The 13,752-nt window shown below is 33.7% G+C and overlaps 1 protein-coding gene across 1 annotated transcript in view; it reads left to right on the top strand.

Annotated features, from left to right (window-relative positions):
• SAMSN1 (SAM domain, SH3 domain and nuclear localization signals 1) overlaps window positions 1-13,752 on the top strand; it is an 86,440-nt gene that overhangs the window by 35,401 nt on the left and 37,287 nt on the right. Inside the window, exons 7-8 of the mRNA XM_088144447.1 lie at window positions 2,508-2,631; window positions 4,081-4,460. Coding sequence (XP_088000573.1) covers window positions 2,508-2,631; window positions 4,081-4,460 — 504 coding nt within the window. The remainder of the gene's footprint in view (window positions 1-2,507; window positions 2,632-4,080; window positions 4,461-13,752) is intronic.

Raw genomic sequence — 13,752 nt, 5'->3', positions numbered from 1 at the left:
GGTTGGCTTCTTGAGGAGAGGAAACTAGTGCCTTTTTAAGAGGTGAAAGGACAACCTCCTCCCTCAAGGATGAATTCACCACCCTAGAACCTACCCACATGTCACCTCACAGGCAGCCTTAGTCATCCAGGAGGGGCATGGGTTGACACATGGTCAGGCTCACAGTCAAAAGGACCCTGTCTACTTCCTCAAGTCCAACAGATTCAAATCACTAACAGGGCAAGGCTATACCCCAGGCATCTCCACAGGACCTGTACAAAAGGTGGAATCCAACTGAGAGCAAATCCAAGTGATTTTATCTGACAGATGCTGGGCAAATTCCTTGGCACACCCCTGAAGATTGAGGGTCTGTATGACCCTAAATAGTGCTGCTGGTTGGCTATCTGGCTATCTGCGGATGCAGTAAGGGTGGAGAAGTATTTATCCTTTGGTGCCCTTACCACCACAAGTTAGGATTTAATAGTGGCTCTCACCTGTGTTTGGTTGAGTTCACTCCTCGTTGATCTCCAGTGGGGCTCCAGATGGCTCTTAACCTATTTCTTCTCCCTCAACTTCTCTGTAAACCATGGATCCACATGTCAGGATCCACAGGGAGGGAGGAGTTGCATGGGCATGATCCGGTCCAAGGCCTCAGTTGCCCTCTTGATCTAAGTGACAACCAGGGCCTCAGCTGGATCATGCAGCGGACCATCAAGAATAAGGCCAGGGTCCATCAGTCACTGGGGGTGGACTGATCAAATAGGTCCCACCTCCCTGGAGTGAGGGGCAGTGCCAGAGAATCTCATGGTCACCAGGGAAACTTTAATCTTGTAGACTTTGTGCATATTACATCCATTTAATCTTGATTGAAGTCCTTTTAATAATAATGTCACAGTGCTTATGTTTGTGTATATCCTTGTGAGATATTAACTAGAAATATATTTAACAGATAACAATTGTTTTATGGTAAAAAAAATATCTACATAATGACACAATTTTCCCCCAGGGAAAGATCACTTTTACTCATGGATGGACTCTTTAAATACACAGAAATCTTCTTCCATGAACAGAATGCTATCTAATCACCAAACATCTCACCCAGCCAATTAGCTTTGATATTTTAAACATACTATCTTCAGATATAGCCTTATGAAGATGATTGTGGATGAAATTAAATATGCTTTTCTGATATTGTACTGTAAGTTCAAAGATGACTTGAATTCTGTCACCATGCACTCACAAAGGTTGGCATCAAATAAAGTTAAATTCCACACAAAACTTTAGGTGCTTTTCATCTTCCAAAGTAGTGTGATGATTAAAAGTTCTTAAGTTCAGAAAATCATTTATTTATTTCAGGAGGTCATGCTTGGTTCAAAACAATCTATAAGGTTTCTTATATTTCAGGATTTCATTATTTATGTCATCTCTTCTCCATTATATTTTGCACAATGCTATATATTCCTCATATGCTTCAAAACTATGGTTTAAAATGAAAAACCATTGGTTTCACAGATCTTACATTCACTTAACTTGTATTTTATAGATTTATTCTAATTTCTCCCAATGATCGCATGTTTCTAGGAAGTTTATTCCATGAATGTTATCTACCAAATAACATGTATCAGAACTATGGGCATCTACTATTTTAAACATTTATTAAGACATTGAAACTTAAATACAAGAACAGATGAGTGTAAAACAGTTGCTAATGTAGAGGTAAGCTGGTATATGTCTAGCTCTAATAGTAATATATTGGACCATAGATTAGGTGCACAGATTGTCCTTATATTTAATTTCACTTTTGTATGAGTGACTTTTATAAAAAGTGCAGATATCAGTACTAAGTTCTCTTACTCAAGCACTGAGCTGCTTCATCATAAACAGCCTAGCATGTGGAAGCAGTAGCAATATTAAATAATTTACCATCATTACTTGCTGGATCACTATGAAAATCACCTGTCTAGTCTAGATTTGAGACCCATTCTCAGAAATTAGACAATGGACAGATTTTTTATTCTCTCTTTTCAAAGGTTTGACATCATACTGATCTTGTCATTTTCTGACACTAATAAAGTTGCTCAAAAATTAAACTTTCAAGATCATTCTGCACTGGATATGCCAATTCACACCTTCTTTTCTTTTAAAGCCACATTTCCAAATAAGGAGGGACTAAGATATTGTATTACCCTACTTGAAATATGAAAAGAGTAGGTTACCAATCTATGAATGCCTTTAGTGGACATTTCATAGCAGAACTCACTCTGACATTTGGAAGATAAGAATCCATATAAAAATAAGATTAATGGGATTTCATATTTTTCTAGAAAGGTTTTTTTTTTTAGATTGGCCTTTTAGAATTACACTTTCAGCCAATCCTGGGCTTAGTGAGCAAGCTGAACTAATTGTTTGTATTGGCTCCAAGAATATCTGAGTCAATTCAGAATTTATAAAGAAATTGTGTTTCTTTGCTTCTTAAAATCTTGGAAAGGGGGAAAAAAACCCACTTCAACATGTATTTACTACTTTAGGTCGCAGAATCAGATGAAAATCAAGCTGAAACAATGGGAACCTTGAAACGGTTGCAGAAGTTAGTTCGAAATAAGAAAGACAGTACGCAGAGTTTGGATGACCTCAAGCATACATCATCATCCAGTGAGTAAAGTGATTTAATTTCAATCCATATATGCGTAAAATCCATTTCAATATTCAACACAGATTAGAACATAGGCTAACAACTTCCTGGACACAGTTGAAATAAAATGTTAAGCTTCCAATAAGCTTCCAATATGCATTTTTGTTAAAAATTAAAAAAAAAGAAAGAAAATAATCCAAAAGTCTTCCTTTCTGCAAATCAATAAAGACATAAGATAAAATTTAAAAAACTACCACCACTAACATGCAAGCATTCTCATCTCTGATTTAGAAACTGGACATACTCTGCAAATAAATTACAATTTAGGAATAAATAATCTTTTTATTTATTTATTTATTTATTTATTTATTTATTTATTTATTTTAGAGGGCTTATAATCTTTTATTTATTTATTTATTTATTTATTTATTTATTTATTTATTTATTTTAGAGGGCTTATAGATTGTTCCAGTCACAAATGGAGCTTTCTGAGCTGCATTCTATTCTCTCTCTATAACTCAGATTAAAACAAAACAAAATCCAATCAGCAAATCAAAACCATAAATCACAATATAAGATTCTAGGAGTAATTTCAATCAACCACCACCACCAATTAAAACCATTCCATTAGGAGAGGGACAAGCAACAAATTCAACCTCCCAGAACTTGTTTGAATAGCCAAGTCTTTATTAACTTTCCAAATGCCAACAGGAAAAGGGTCATTTGAATGCTGGGCCACGTGTGTGTGTGTGTGTGTGAGAGAGAGAGAGAGAGAGAGAGAGAGAAAGAGAGAAAGAGAAAGAGAAAGAGAAAGAGAAAGAGAAAGAGAAAGAGAGATTTAGCATCTAAGACATGCTCTATCACATGTTAATGTAAGTATGCACTGTGTTGAGCAGCTCCAAGTAAACTCAAAATACATGCAGACAAGTTTTTCAACAGAACAATATGTATGAGCTATTGCAGAAAAAAATTCAATTTATTTATGTGAAACTGGCATATCTTTTCCATTTTCATGGTCTTCAGCCATCAATGTAAAAATATTTATATATGTATAAAATCTAGATATGCAAGCTGAAATCATTTAGTTATTCTTCTGGTTGAACCCTTTCAACTTGTCCCTTTGTATCTCTAGTAGTGATTTAATCATGTTTTACTGTTTAATGTGGTACATTGATTTTTTAAATATATAATTGATAGTTATGTTTTTTTATCCAATTTATTGTATATCATCTTGGTAACATTTGAGGATAGGCAAGATAGAAATATTAATCAATAAATAATGATACAGCTTAGGTGTTCTCTGAAAGGACCACATTTTTATCCTTTATATCTTTTTTATTTTATTATTTTTAAATGTATCTCGGGTTGGGCAGGAGACAAGAAAATTAAGTAAATAAGTATGTAAATGAGTAAATAAATGGATCAGGCAAGCGTTATTTTAAATGTTTTTTTAATACATTTTTTCCAAGATATACCATCACAAGATCCTGGACTCTCTGAAGGTGAAGATAAAGCTCCAATTTCATGTATGAAATTAACAAAATACCAGGACAAAAGAATATCGAAAGAGAGTACAAGACTAAAGGAAGAAATTGAGCCTAGAACAGATTTTATCTCAGCACTGCAGGATACAACTTACATTTCTGGACTAAACAACCTAGGAAATATTGCCACCTGTTCTGAAGTGGAATTTCAGCTCTGGAGTGACTGGAAATCTTTCCCAGATACTCAGCTGTGTCCCTATGATTTCCTGACCACAAGGATAGAAGAGTGGGAAAAATGTACTTGTTGCTCTCATCAGCCACAACTTACAAGCTCTGTCACAGATGTGGAACTCCCAAGTTCATGGGTAAGTCTTACAGATATCTTACAGATATGTAGATAATTTTATTTCTCATTATTTATTAGCATAGGTGTCCTTTGAATCAGAGAAATATCAATCCTATATATATATAATTTTATTATTATCTGCTGCAATATTGCTATAATTAACATTAAAATTAATAATATTAAAAATTAAAATTAAAGCCTCCATCAGTAGAAACATTATCCCAATTACTTGCATCTTATGCTATTCATTTATAAGCCTCATTCAGGCATGCACTTAAATAGAGAGCTCAAAATAAGCACTTCTGCCCCTTCCCCAGTAACTATCATGTGCATGGAATGAGAGATAGCAACTGACCCAATCACCCAGTGAGCTTACATGGGATGGTCTTGAATCTGGGTCTTCCCCATCTTAGCTGAACACTTCAATCATCACACTACATGTATATCAACCTGAGCATACTTGTCTATATAATCATTCAAATGTTCATTATCCTATGGTATCCACTAAAACCTGAGTTTCATCTGCCTTCAGCCTACTCTGTATCACTAAAAATTCAAATATCTTTCTTCCCCAAATATTTCTCAGATAAACATACAATGACTAAGAGCATATTTTGAATAGGAATAGATAACAGGAATCATCATCACCACATCAAAGGAATAGCTATGGTTGGCTTTAGCAAGATAGAAGGAACAATTAAGAGAAGCAACAGTTGGGAGGGTGTGTATAACATTAACATTATCTCTCACTCACCATTTTTCACTTATTTACCTAAGTCATACATACTTGTAGACAAGGTCAAAAAATGGCATGCACGCTCTATCTCCATCATGCAAATAGCTTTCCATATCTCGGGATACACTGCACAGATACTCAGCATGAAAAGAGGGGAGGGGCTGCACTAGGCCAGTAAAGGAATGAACTCATCACAGACATAGAGAACTCATGGTCACATTTTATATTACAGAACATGAAACTGTATTAAATAATCAGGGAAATTAAAAGCTCATTTATGAAAGAATGGCTTCAAAGATTTCCACAGACTTCCAGCATTACATAATGTACTGTTGAGGTTTCTTGAGTTATTCATTTTTTTAGTTCTAGCAATACAATATCCACAATACTAAAAGAAGTTCATTTTTTAAATCCATTATTAGACAATTATGTCTCTTTTTCCTGTGCATTTTGGGTTAATATACAGTCAGAAATGAAATGAATTGATCCACCAGGAATTAAAAATATAGTATGAATAGTCAGTGAACTGGTAACCAAAGATAACTGTAGCTCTGGTACTTTCTCATCATCAGCAAAAGTAATGATAAATATTATCATGTTTAACATAGCCTTATGGAAATAATCCACACCTTTAAATTCATTTATTTATTATTGAACTTGTACACCACCCAACTCCCAATAATTCTTGGTGATTCACAACAATCAAAATGAAGAAATAGCAATAAAACCAATCAAAGGGAAGGGAAAAAGAATAAAAGATGACAAGAATGACAGACCAGATGGAAACAAATCAAGGGGCTTCACTCTCCCTCACCAAAACTTGGGTGAAGAGTCAAGTCTTCATGGTTCTTCTAAACAATAGCAGACTGGGGGGCCATCTAATCTTGGTAGAATCTCATTCCAAAGGGCATTTGTTAATTTTATTTAGTTGTGAACAATGTTTTGATGGCCAGAGGCCACCCTTTATGCTTTTTTAAAATGTACATAGGAGAGAGCTGGTAGACAGGGCCAGGATTTTATTGGGAGCTGTTTATGAGGGATATTTCTTTGTCTTTTTAAAGTACGTTAAGTCTACTTTAGAGTTTTATTTATTTATTTGTTTGTTATATTTATATAGCCACCCATCGCACACAAAGTGACTCTGGGCAGCATACAACAATTAAATACATAACATTTATAAATACATAAAAAACAATTACAAATAAAAATCTATAAAAGCACACACAAAACAGGAGGGGATAGAATTAATAAGGGAGCCATTGCAAAATCTCCCCAGTCCCCTAGGACCCCCAGGCCTGATCACCTAGCCAGGTCCTGAGGGACTTGTGGAATGTTAAGAGGGATAGAGCTGATCTCACTTCTAGGGGGAGTTATTTCAAGATAATCTTATTCCTGGCAGCATTTAATTTCTTGTGGGTCAGAAATATTAGATTATAGAACATTTGGGACTTAATAACAACAACAGCTGTTGGGGGAAGCAGGTGGAAGGAAGAACAAACAAAATTGTTTTATTACCGCTAAAATGTAATATTCTCATATATAATACATATATGACTTTGTGTGTGAAAGATCAGCTGAACCTCAGTTTATCACAGACAAGTTTTAATGTTATAACAATTCAACACTGTGATACTCTGATATTAAGAAACTAATTCAGCTTGAACTGTTTACTGGTAGAAAATGGCTCTGGAGAAAGAGAGATTGCTGACAACAGACATAGTTTCCCTATTAATCCGAAAACATGTTTGTTGATCTCAATTCTGTTCTGAGATGTGAACATGCGTAATGCCACATTCATGGCTCAAATACCTTGTCCATCAAACACTTTCTTAAATCAACAAAATTTATCATGCCTTACCCTATGGGTGCTTTACATAGTTCATTTATAAAGTTGGAAGGACTCCATTATCTTGGCTACTCAAGGAAAAATCTTTGTTTTCAGTTTTATAAAGTTATTGTTCACCATCTTATATATAATTATACATCATCAAAATCATGTAGTCTTTTTAAAAGTCAGTGGTAGAAAAAATCCAGGTTCTGTTTACAAAATGATAAACCTTCAGTAGATGTTGTACATATATTTAAAATATTTTGCTGAGATTTAAGATATGGTAGTGCTCTGATTTCCAGATGTACCACCAAACTTTTAGAGAATTGTGGGCAGGGCTTCTTCAGTACCTTCCATAGCAATGAAGGGCACCTCCCCTCAAACCTCTGAAGACTACATCTGGACAGAAGATAGCAGTCAGTAGAGAAGATGAGTAGCAGTCATGGTATGTAGCAAGTAGATAAGTGACAGTCCTGAAAAAAACCCTAGCTCAATCAGCATCCTCACTGCCATATTGTAAAAAGCAGTAAGGAGCATGACAGCTCCTGCCACTGCTGTTATCTTCCTTGCTTCCAGTATATCTGGACTGACATCTGTTTTGGTCTTGCGGCCCAGCAACAGTGAGGGTACAGCAAATTATGGTGGTGAGAATAGCTGCAGCTGACTCATCAAGCACTTTTTTTTTTTACAAACTTGTTTAACAGTAAAGCTGAAAAATCAGCAGAAGTGAGTCCTCAAGGACTGCACCAGCGATTGCATTTGTCCAATTAAACTAGTTGCTGACTGACAGAAAACACATTTGTGTAACATTGGAGGAGGTCTAGTGCATGTTTAATTTAGCTTTTTCTTTTCTTTTTTTTTTCAAATATTTAGTACAAGACCCTTTCTGAAAGAGAGATAAGTATAAACTTATGGACCTGTTTATTTGGTTCCATTGCAGCTGTTTTCATCAGCCACTGACAATGCTGAAGTTCAGTTCTGCTGTTGTGAGATGAATCAAACCAGTAACTGTCAAATGTCACTGGCTGAACAGTTTGAGGAATACAGTTATCATTGCTCAGAAAAACTATGGTAATTAGGATCCTAGAGCCAGTCTATGCTGCAGATAATTGTGGCATGCAGATAATTGGAAGCAATACTGGCATCCAAAATAAATCAAGAATTCAACTTGTCATGGGCTCAAAGGTTATAAGGAATCAGGTGCTAGAGACCCAGGAGGAGGAAGAAGAACAATATATATAGTAAGTGCAAAAACTGATGCTGTGACATCTTTTCAGGAATCTAAAGATTGCATTTGTTTAATTTTTCTCCATGAAATTTTCACCATTACTACTATTTTAAGCCAGCAGTTGAAAAGTACTTGGCTAATTAACACTGCTGGTAAGCCATTCTGGTTTATTTACTTACAGTAGCCATAGATCATATGTCTGAAAACCACTGATACCACATTTGGAGGTAGTTTAGGAAGGTCTATGATATGTTTGGAACCTATGAATAGCCAAAAAGCTCTAGTGGCAATTATCTCTCAGTCATTTTCCAATGTATTACTTAATGCACTAGAGAAAGTCAAAGGAAGTTATTTTAATGTGGGTATCCACATTGAGCTAATATTTGAGGTTTTTAATACCAGTAACTCTGTTTACCACTTGTATGCAACAGTATTCAAGGAAAAGCTTGCATGTAGCCTTATCAAAGGTGACACTCTGTGTGAGGATTTAATGCTATTTTCAGTACAGAAATGTAAGGAGCTTTTTTTAAAAAAAAAAACTAAGGCAGACAATTTTTATACATATATGTGCATATGAATATGAGGAGAGAGAATTAAAAAAGTAATCTGTGTATATTGGTGACATTTATAATTCTTTGAGCGAATCCATAGTATTACATAAGTTTCCAATTCTCCTGCTCCGCCTTCCGATAAATATTTTGCATTCCATTCTTCTTATTAAATACCATTTGAAAATTAAAAATATAAGAATATATTAGCTTCTGAACCATTAGAATTCATTGAGAATTCCTGATTAAGTTAATTATTTATTTGTGATATTACCGGTGTTGGTCTTTAACTCTGGCATTTTCTACAACTAGTGCAGAGGTCAATCTTTCAAGGACAAAGAGATAATTAGGTCAGCCTTCAAACTGCTATAATTTTTCTGATGCATGAAGAAATAGAATAGATATGGGTGGGTACTATATCTCCTGAAATGGCCTCTTTCTTCCTACTTAACAATAAATAATCTGGTGAAAGGAGCTCATATATAAGTCTACATATGAATTCAGTTTTTATTAATCATATAGATGTTAACAGTGCACAGAAAAAGAAGTAATGTTTGAATGATCAGAGTAGTTTAATTCCTTCTCATGGTTACATATTCCTTTAAAAGTAGTTGGAATATGGAATGTACATTTAGAATTGCACTTCTTAATGTCTGTAAAACACAGAATGCACATTTTCAAATTGTATGATACTGTAAATGTATACTAGGTGGGTGGTGTTTTCTTTGCATTTATTCTCTATAATTTTGTTGTCAGGTCTCTACATAGGCATTTCAGCTGCCCTTATCATATGTATGAGAATGAGTTGTTTTTGTCTTTTCTAAGAATTTCATTTGTGACTCATTTCAATACAGGATAGATTATTACCTCTGATTTAAACACGTCAAACAACTTAAAACCTCATGAAAAGCTTGGTTAAAGAATGAAGCCTGAATGTGCATTTCTGTTCATCTTAACTAATAGCTAAAATTCTACGATTGCTTTTCAATCTTTTTGTTATAATTTCTTTCCTGTTGTATATGTAAGCTGCTTTAAGAGGATGCAGAAGGCATGAAATATTAATAATAATGTAATTGAAGTTTTGTTTAGATTTTTAAATCTGTATAGGAAGAACATGAGGTGATGGTGATGGAGAAATTGTCCTCTTTGATCTGGCTAACAATTTATTTAAGTTCTTGTTGGTGTGTATAAACCTATATATACTCAACTTTTTCTTTGTGTATAAGTTGTGTGTGCATGATAGTACCTTGATTAATGCACTATACAGATATCACAACAGAACCAAAACAGTGTAGTACAACTACTTTTTTTTTTTCTGAAGTCACTATTGGCCTCACAAACATGATATATATTGTAAATAATGGTACCAATGAATTTTCTGCATTTTATGGGTGGAGACACAAGCAATCCTTATTAGTGTAGGACACTACAAACAAATAATAGTAGAATCTGACTAAAATGTATGGTGAGATATTCCTAAAAACTTTTAGTGCTTTCTAATTGTTCTTCATAATATGAAGTGTAATATGAAGTTCTTATAATATTTGCTTATGAGTAATCTCCTTTCAGATAAAAATGAATAATTTTAACTTTTTACATGGCCTATGCATACATTTGCACATAGATATACATTTCTGTGCAGGGCTTAGCGTGAAGTTTTAAATAAATGTGGGAAAAGCTGAACGTTCAGAATACTCTGTCATCCTATTTTCCACAGGGAAAATTTCAAGGAAGCCAAGCATGAAGCAAACAATCTCTCTTGTTGCTCCTTAATAACTGATACTAAAATATAAATACAAATGGAATGCAAATAGATTAGTTATAATCTTGAAAATAGAATTTTATATTTATACTCACATATGTAAAATAACATGCTAATTAGTTTTTAGCTTTAAAAATATAATAATGCAGGTTGCTGCAGTACAAGAATGATAAAGCTATAAAATGGACTTCAGCACTTGTGATTCCTTAACTGGTAACATTTTCCATCAAATGCTACCTGTACATATGCAGCCAACTTTTGTTAGTTACCCTAAAATAAATGTTGAGGTTGAAATGTTGAAGTTGAAAGGTTAGTGTTAACGTGTACCCTAAGCTTCTGTTTCTTCACCCATTTCTTTTTCTACTTCTCTTTTTGTCTTCCTTCCTGTCTTGAATATATCAGCTGAAGATCTGACAGAGCTGAGTGAAGCCACATCCTATAAAGAATAAGGAAGCTTTATTTAGCTGATTGAGCTATGTGTATATCATTCAGTATGCTTGGGGTCTGAGAATAAACAAGCAACACTTGCCTTGTAATATTTGAATAAATCTGTATTTTAAGATGTTGAAGAGAAAACCCTCCAATGTTTCAGATAAGGAGAAATCACAAAAAACAAAGGTAAGAGATGTTAGCATTTGAAGGCTGAATGTCAGATTGGAAATCAGTTCTAATATATTTAAAATAGCCTAGACTATATAGTTTTATGGTCATAGGCTTCAAAAGCTTTGCCCACTTTTCTTTATTCACTAGGATTATGAACAGGTTCACATGTTGATTTTGAGGACAGCTGCTCAGATGAAATGGGGTGGCAAACATCACTGTGTCTTGATGTTAATGTCCTCAAATATATTATCTCATTCTCAAATATCAAGAGAACAAAACAATGCTAGAAATTATTTTTAACTTGCTCTGCTAAACACAAAGATTGATAAAGTCTAGAAAATGTACCATTGTCCTAATTCAGAGATGTGTGTGTCTTTCATTTAATGTACTAATCTATCATTCAAATGAATATCATTTTCAGAACCAAGCCTGGAGGGTTGTATGTATGGTTAATGCAAGAACCTTTATGTCATACCAACAAATTTTTGTTGGCCATAATCTATACTGTAAATACAGATTCTATAGGTAATAACTTTCACCTCCCCTTATCCTCACCCAATGGCCTATATACTTTTGTAGGATAATGCTCCATGCATCTGATGAAGTGAACTGTGATGCACATAAGCTTGTACAGTATTTTAAGAACATAATATTTCTTTGTTTTTTCACAAAACACATCTATCTTTTTGGAAGTTGTTTTAACTCTCACAGTTGTTTTAACTCTCGCTCTTTTTTGTTGTTAAATATTACATTACAAAATAAAGATTAATTAAAAATTAACTTCTAGCCCAATACTGATAAAGGACTTATTTTCTCTATAATATTATGCATTTAACTCCATTAATTTTTTACAAAACTTAAATCTTCAGTCTTATGTTCAGTTACCAGGGAGTAAATCATATTTCAGAGTGTGACTTAGAGGGACATACTTCTCTCTCTCTCTTTCTCTCTCACTGTGTGTGTGTGTGTCTAATGTATATACACAAGAGAGACACATGTATCTGTAGATATACAGATGATATAATTTATAAGGTTGTAAAACTATTCTGAAATTATTGGGTTAGAAAACATTCTTCAAACTACGAATAGCATAAATAGGAACCCTGCCATAAACCCATAACTAAACAGAGTTAGCTCATTTAGACAAACCAATAAATTTGCGTTTCTGTTTTAATTTAAAGTTGCTTAACAATAGAGAAAATAGAATTATTATATTCAACAAATGAACAGCTACATGTTGCTAAAATGATTTTTTTTTTAATTTAAAATGTGTGGTTAATAACTGTCTTCAAATTGTCATTGTAGTGATAATTTATTGTCTGGAACATCATTTCTAGTAATCCAACTCTGCCTTTTGTAATAATATCATTTTTAAAAAAATTGAAATAAACCAATAACAGAATTTTAGCCAGAATTTAAGTTTGTTGATCTGAACAGTAGAATTACTTATCTCATTGAAATTAGTACAGTTTAAATATGATTATAGTAGGCTTGTGCCCCAAATTTTGAGCACTACTCAAAGAAGATAGAAGAAATAACACTATTATTATTATTATTATTATTATTATTATTTATTTATTTATTTATTTATTTATTTATTTTCTGATTCATATATCCCACTTTTCTGTTCCTTTTTTCCCATTACTGGAAAAATAACATTCTGCCTTAATGCAGAAATGTACTTAATATGATCCATTTTTCTTTCTTTTTAGAACAATTTCTGTCATAACTTATCACTATACATTGTATGTTTAAATATAATCATATGTTTAAATAGATGGGTATAAACACCTTTTTTTAAAATTTCTTGAGGTCATATGTAATCTTGTCTATTCTGATACTATCATTATAGCTGATATTCCACTATTAAAACTATGAGCTTAGGTGTTGTTGGAAATAATTAAATTAATTTAATGACAGAAGAAAGTTCAGACCCTAGATACCTTACATTCACATAGCATATAATGGATCTGGACTACTTGATGTTTCAGAATATCTGTTGATACTTTTATGAGAAAAGGTATCCCTCACCTCCAACCCAATTGGATTATACCTTCTGCTATCTGCTTATAGAAAAAGAATAGGGCATGAACCGATTCTATTAATACCAATTAAAGTAAGTGAAGACTTTCTTGAAAGAGAAAATGGATGAATCAAACAATCCTTTTTTCACTAAATATTTGTTGAGCATAATAGATATAGTATATATTATAATAATAGAACTGATTATGTGCCATCAAGTCATTTTCAACTCCTAGTGACCACATAGGTAGATTTTCTCCAAGATGATCTATCCCTAACCTGTTCTTTTATGCCTCCCAAGGGTGCACTCATCGTTTCTATAAATGAGTACATCCACCTTGCTGCTGGTCATCTTCTTCTTCTCTTTCCTTCTACTTTTCCCAGCATTAGAGCCTTTTCTAGACAGCTGGGTCTTTGCATAATGTGTTCAAAGTAGGATAATTTGAGCCTGGTTGTTTGTACCTCGAGTGAGAACTGAGGGTTGATTCATTCAATGATCCATCGGTTTGTTTTCTTGGCTGTCCACAATATTCTCAGGAGTCTTCTCCAACACCAAAGTTCAAAAGTGTCAATACTTTTCTTAT

Source organism: Python bivittatus, unplaced genomic scaffold (genome assembly GCF_059951505.1).
Source record: "Python bivittatus isolate LINGU-HERP-01145 unplaced genomic scaffold, Pbiv_v1 ctg000350_np1212, whole genome shotgun sequence".
Lineage (NCBI taxonomy): Eukaryota > Metazoa > Chordata > Lepidosauria > Squamata > Pythonidae > Python > Python bivittatus.
Note: the sequence above shows the minus strand (reverse complement) of the source record. Positions and strands in the feature narration are given on the sequence as shown.